The sequence below is a fragment of the Nicotiana attenuata genome, unplaced genomic scaffold (assembly GCF_001879085.1).
Source record: "Nicotiana attenuata strain UT unplaced genomic scaffold, NIATTr2, whole genome shotgun sequence".
Taxonomy (NCBI): Eukaryota; Viridiplantae; Streptophyta; class Magnoliopsida; order Solanales; family Solanaceae; genus Nicotiana; species Nicotiana attenuata.
Window position 1 is genome coordinate 192,701 of NW_017671115.1, and position 6,572 is coordinate 199,272.

Genomic DNA, 6,572 nt, shown 5'->3' on the forward strand with positions numbered 1-6,572 from the left:
TTGGCAGATTAAAAGGATAACTTCAACACCTTATCATCCTGTGGCTAATGGACAAGCTGAATCAATAAACAAGGTTATTATTAATAATCTGAAGAAAAGATTAGAGGAGTCAAAAGGAAAGTGGCCAGAAGTATTACCAGGAGTCTTATGGGATTACCACACGATAGCAAAAATAGGTACGGGAGAGACTCCATTCTCACTTGTGTATGGTGCTGAAGCCTTAATCCTAGTTGAAATAGGTGAACCAAGTACGAGATACACCCAAGCAACCGAAGAATCAAATGAGGAAGAGATGCGAATAAATCTCGATTTGTTTGAAGAAAGAAGAGAAACAACTCTAATAAGGATGGCAGCGCAGAAGCAAATTATTGAGCGATATTACAATCGGAAAGCTCATCTTAGATACTTCAAGATTGGGGACTTTGTACTCAAAAAAGTTTTTCAATCATCAAAAGCGGCCAATGCAGGAAAATTGAGTCCAAATTAGGAAGGACCTTACAGGATTCGAGGTATTGCTGGAAAGGGCGCATATGAGTTAGAAACAATAGACGGCAAAGTACTCCCATCAAATTGGAATGCTGTTTATTTGAAGAAGTATTACTTCTGAAAGGGAAAACCCACGGTCAGGTATCGTTTATGCAAGGTTTAGATTTATTCTTTTTTAAGTATACTAACCATTTTAGATGATAGGCACAAATCTAGCCCAGACCAAATAATGATTTTAGACCTAAAAGATACGCGGGATGCAAGATCATCCCCTGTCTGGGTTACAATCTTTCTGATGGAATAAAAAGGGTTAAGCAGTCATCAACTAAAATTATACCTCCGAGTCCCGTGTGTATTTTCCTTTTGAGGAAATGGACCAAATGGAAGGAATGATCAAGTGCTCGAGATTTCATACTTCAAAACTCTAACACTTGGGGGACTATAGGTAGTAGGCAAAGAAGACTGCAAGTCAAAGAAGAAAGAAGACTAAAAGTCAGTTCAAGCCTGGATCGACCCAAAAATCAAAAGTCAAGAGCCAATGAAGAGCCAAGAAAACAAGTCTGAATCAAAAACCTTTTGTATTAAGCTTTCATAAAGTGTAAACTCGCGGACATAAATTATAAGATCCTACGAGCACTAAGGTTAAAGGCAATGTTTAGATGGGTTGCAAAATATACCCTAGAAATTTGTGAAATCTGTTATAAAGAAAACAGTTATGAAAGAGTTGTAGATGTTATACAAAAGTTACTTGAATACATGTAAAGTGTTATATAATTTGAAAGTTCAAAATACAAAACTTCCTCAGATTATTCACGACATTTCTTTGAAATATGTATTTTCCTACTTCTTTCATATGTTTACACCAATATGAAGTTGGGATGTCTTCTTCATTAGTGTCGTTCATAAAAGGGCTCTCTTTGATAAAAATTCGTGTCTATTCAAGAATCGTGAAATACTAAAGCATTTTTAAATGCAAATTAAAGAGTAGAACAAAAACTCCAACGAAATATTATATATATTAAACTTGGCCAAAACTAAGTATGAACTTAGTTAAAACCATGGACTTTGATAATAAACCCCAAAACAAACCGGAGGTAAAAACTTGCCAATTATTCCAAAAAGAAAAAAAGAAACAAACTTCCCAACAAAAAGTTCACAGAACACTATGGGGCAGGATTTAAAGCAGTACTATCAGCAGCAAGAGAGGCAGAATCTAATGAGGCATCAACAGCAATGGGAGAAGATACAACTTGAGCAGAAGAGGCTTGAGCATCAACTTCACCAGGAGTAAGTTCATCACCTTCGGGAACGCCGACCTCGAGTGAGGAAAAGTTCTGACGTTGTTGAGTTTTTTCAATAGTTTCCTTAACTTTTGCAATCTCAGCAGTCAAGTCAAAGCCTTCCTGGCTAGCCTCCATCAAAGTCTCAAGGCGCATATTCAAAAAAGCCCAACTTACATCAAGAGTTGCTTTATCTTCAAGGACCTCGTAATCTTTTTCCCATTGCTCAATTTCAGCCTCCAACTCTTTTCTTTCAGCCAAAGAAGCATCATAAGAAGCCTTCAAATGGGCGAATGATCTCTCCATGAACTGGACCTTGTCCGAAGTTGCACGGAGGTCTTCTTGGGCCTGTGTGAGTGTTTGAACAAGCTCCCCGGCATAAATCTCCTTCTGATTAAGCAAATCTTTCAAACCTCTAATTTCTTCGATAACTTTAGAAAGCTGCTTCGCGAATGAAGACTCAAGAATGTCTTTTTCCTTGCCCACTTGACTGGAAGAGGCTTTTTCAATTGCCAATTCTGATGTCATCACTTGTATTTGTTGTTCCAAAGCACACTTCTCCTCATCCAAAACTTCCTTTTCCAGCTGAAGAACATTGTTCCCTCCAGTTATCTGCCTCCGTGCGATAATTGTTGACTAGCTGCTCAGTATTGGCAATTCTCTTCATAAGCTTCGTGCCTATCAGATTGATCTTCACAAGAAAGGAAGGAAGTGATTATCAAAAAAAGATAAAAATCATGAGGGAAGTAAAAAAAACTAAGGCTTTTACCTTCAAAGATGAATGAACAATATCATTCATCCATGTTAAAGAGTTGTGGTTTTCCAACTTAGATTTCTCAACTGGGCCAATTAAAGGTTTTAGCCATACATCGGCTTGGCCAGACTTTTTTAAAAGATTACCATCCTCGGGGACTTCAATGGTAAATTTTTCATCATCCTATTGCTACTTAAAGAACCAACTTCAACACGTGAAGTGGTAGTAGTAGGGACAGTTGAGGAAGTGAAAATAGCCACGGGAGGAGTAGTAACAACAACGACAGGAGCAAGAATTTGAGAACCAATAAGAGCAGACACTGGAAAGGAGGCGAGATGTGCTTCATCAGAAACAAGGTCAAAATCTTCATTATCAAACCCACGGGAAAACAATTGATCAATAGAGTCACGAGGTGCAACATTCATCTCTTCATCAGAGCTCGTTAAAACGACACTTTCAGGTTCATTCACAGGAACTGAACTAGGAGGAGGGGTGACTTCATCATCCGAAATAACGCGCCTCCTAGCCCGAGGCCTGCGCACTAAGGAACCTTCTTCCCGTTCCTCTTCACCTTCAGAGCCATGAGCTCTCTCAGCTTTTCTCTTCGATGAGGAATTCAAAATAATTTTTTGAGTAAGAGACAAAGAAAGCCGTGATGAAGTAATAGACGCGGCACTGACATCTCGAATGGGTAAACCTAACAAAGGAAAAAGTTAGAAATCTCCAAGTAAATACGAAAGAAAGGAAGAAAATTAAAGGAAAGGATACTATGAGTTTTGAATTTTAAGCCAAACCTATGGGAAAGGTATTTTCAAGATCTTCTTTCCATGAGAGCAACCGATAACATCTTCTCTACCCAAATACGGAAGTTTGGAATTTCATCAAAAACTTCCATGGTTGCTGAAAAGAGAAAAAATCCATGAGATCGTCGGTTTTTTTCATCCCTCATAAGAGAAGAAAGATGTAAAAAAAACTTACGTGCAAAATTCCACTTCTCTGGAAAAGGCATATTCTCTTCACCCACTAAACCACTTGTGGGTGCAGCAACAAAACAGGCATACCAGCCACGGTTTTTATCATCTTCAAGGCTAACCAAAACCCTTTTACTCCTGGCAACGAGAGTGAAAACCCTTGAGCGGAACAACTTAGGGGAATACAGATGAAGCAAATGTTGATATGTGAAGGGTAAAGAGGCAAATTAGATAGGTATCATAAACATGCAACAATTCTCCATACAATAGGACCAATATGTCCTAAGCAAACATTGAAGAAACAACATAATTCTGTGATAACTGGGTCAATAGGGGGTCTGAAACCTAAAGTGAAAGGGTATGTGTAAACGAAAGAGTAACCAGCCAGGTACGAAGTTATCCTTTGGTTTGGACCAGGAATTAAAATTGGAAAATCATGTTTCCAGTAGCATTCTCTCCGCACAAGAGAAATCAAACCATCAGTAATATGAGAAGGATAGACATCGACACGATCATGGGAAGTCATAGAAGTAACTTGGTTTATAATTGATTCATGATCAGTGGAGAAAGAAAATTCCGTAGGGAATTTCATCAACTGTTGGTTCTCGTAGGGCTCACCTAATTCCTTATTTTTGGCAGAAGATCTATGGGTTGAAGGAGCCCTAGCCCTAGATGAAGAAGGGGTAACAATGTTGGGCTGAGAGGTAGAACCGCGGACAGATAAAGACCCTAAGCTATGTAACCTACCGCCTCTTCTACTCCTAACAGGAGTAGTTGAAGGAGGAAGTTCATCTATAATGATTGTTCTGCGAGAATTGGGGTTTGGTGAAGACATGGATGTAAGAAAGTAATGTGTACTGAAGAATAAGAATAATTATACAAGAAGGATACTGTAGATTGAAGGTTTTCGTGAAACTAAAGGCACATGGGGCATTTGTAAGAAGGAGCAATCGTCATGTAAAGTGAGTCATGATGGAAACGTCATAATGAAGTAGTCACTTCGTGACTGACGTAAGAGTCGCAGACCCATCGGCGGAAGCCACATGGCATATGCATTAAATTGAAGTGACATACGATGCGTTGATTCTAAAGAAGACATAATGATACATGGGAAACGGCGGCAAAAATTCCCGCCATAAATACATACCACTTCCCAAATATTCAATTGCAGAATATTCGGCAAGTGGGGGGACTATCTGTATTAGTAGAAAATAAATATGACACGTGGAATTATGTGTGGATGACAAAGCATGATACGTGGATCACTAAGAAGATGACAACTGGAATATTGCATCAGAAGATGCACGAGATACAAAAGGCATGAGCAAATCACTCACGAGAGGAAAGGATGCAGTTGCTCGAGTCTAAATCATTCAGTAAATATGGGCTGAATGAATCAAGACAGTAAGAAGGGGAAGATTCACGAACCTCTAATTAATGATGAAGAAGAATTGGAACCGTGACAGAATCTCCACAAATAATTACGATTGTCAATTATAACGGATCATTAGTGTCATTAATGTCATAATGATTCGGCCATAAAAGGGAGGAAACGTTATATTTGTAAAACCCCTATAAAAGGGAAGAGAATTTCATTTGTAAGGATCATCTGAGACAATATTGGAATATATTCACTTTACTTTTCTGCTATCTTGACTTTGCAATCAATTATTTCTTTACTTATTTTTGTCTTTTCCTTTCATATAATTGAGAAAGTACGAAATTCCTTGGTTATTACTAACCCGAGTTCTTTTAAAATTAGGCTTTGACCGAAATACACATTTTTTGGTTAAACAGTTAAGCTATAAATGGAAGTCTGCGTGACCACCTCATTCAAAATGCACACACTTTAATATGATATCAAAACAGGTAGGTAGAGATTTTGAGTTCTTGCTATATCATATAAATAAACAAATAGTACCACGTACTTGCTTTATGGAAAAAGAATCAGATTGATACGTGAGGGAACACTAAGGACATAAATAAATAAATAGATAAATGATAAATAAATTTATGTTTTGATACCATGTCATGTGAAAGAATTAAGGAAATATACAAAGGGTACAACTCGAAAAGAATGAACAAATCAACTACATCTTAGCTTCTCCTAATCCTACAAGAACAACAATGAAAGGGACTTAAAAAAAACATCGCAAAATCGGAGATGAAACGGGTGCGGTCGACCATAGCTTCAAATCGAGATCTACATCAGGGGTTAAGTTCAAGTCCAAGGCACAGAAAATCCTCTTGCTGCTATTTGACTTGTTCAACACCGGTATTATTTTCGTTCCGACGAGCGGAATCATCGTCTTTCCGGCTGCTGTCGACGTTTTATTAATTTCATCACGATGACGCCTCATATGTCCACCTAAGGCTTGACCCAAAGAGAACTCCATACCACAGATAGAACATTCATGCATTTTATTCTTTTTGGATTGAACAAGAAACTCTCCGAGTAATTTTGGCCGTTTATGACTTGCACGGTGGCCGCCGAGCGCTTGAAAAGATGGGAACCGTTTATTGCAAGTCTTGCATTCGAAACCATTTGATGAAGTCGACAATAGCAATAAGGCGCAGTTAGCCATGGCTTCTGCTTCCACTTGCAAATCCGCTTCTCTGCTTCTTTTCATGGCATTCATAATATTAATGGAGAAAAAGAATGAAGATTTCTATTTGTATACTAAGTTTGGAACTTTGAGAGAAATGTGAGAACTTAATTAGAAGTAAGAGGTTTATGATACACTTGGACTTGGGTTGTTTTGCTTCACCTATATATAGGTTTGAGCCCAAGCTTGCATGTTTCTGAAAACGTGATGGTTTATTAATTAATTAGGATAATTTGACAATGTTGTTTCCTTGATGGTTAAGTTTGTCAAAAGAAAAAGAGTTAGTCAAAGAGATACAGTTAGTTTACAAGTGGAAAATGTGGTGATGGAAATTGATCATTTCAAGTCAACAGTTGGGACACGTGTCAATAGGAATTTTCAGGTCATCTTATGAGAGCGTATATGTTGGATTCGTGGAGGTTTCTACAACACTTCCACGAGCTTGACAGCGTTGTTTTTTTTAAGGGTTAAATAA

The 6,572-nt window shown here is 38.0% G+C and overlaps 1 protein-coding gene across 1 annotated transcript; it reads right to left on the reverse strand.

The window, feature by feature from the left end:
* Positions 1-5,486: 5,486 nt before the first annotated feature.
* LOC109205999 (zinc finger protein ZAT11-like) lies at positions 5,487-6,255 on the reverse strand. Its single transcript, XM_019368764.1, has one exon. The coding sequence runs from the start codon at positions 6,128-6,130 to the stop codon at positions 5,630-5,632; it is 501 nt and encodes a 166-aa protein (XP_019224309.1). The 5' UTR covers positions 6,131-6,255; the 3' UTR covers positions 5,487-5,629.
* Positions 6,256-6,572: the final 317 nt, after the last annotated feature.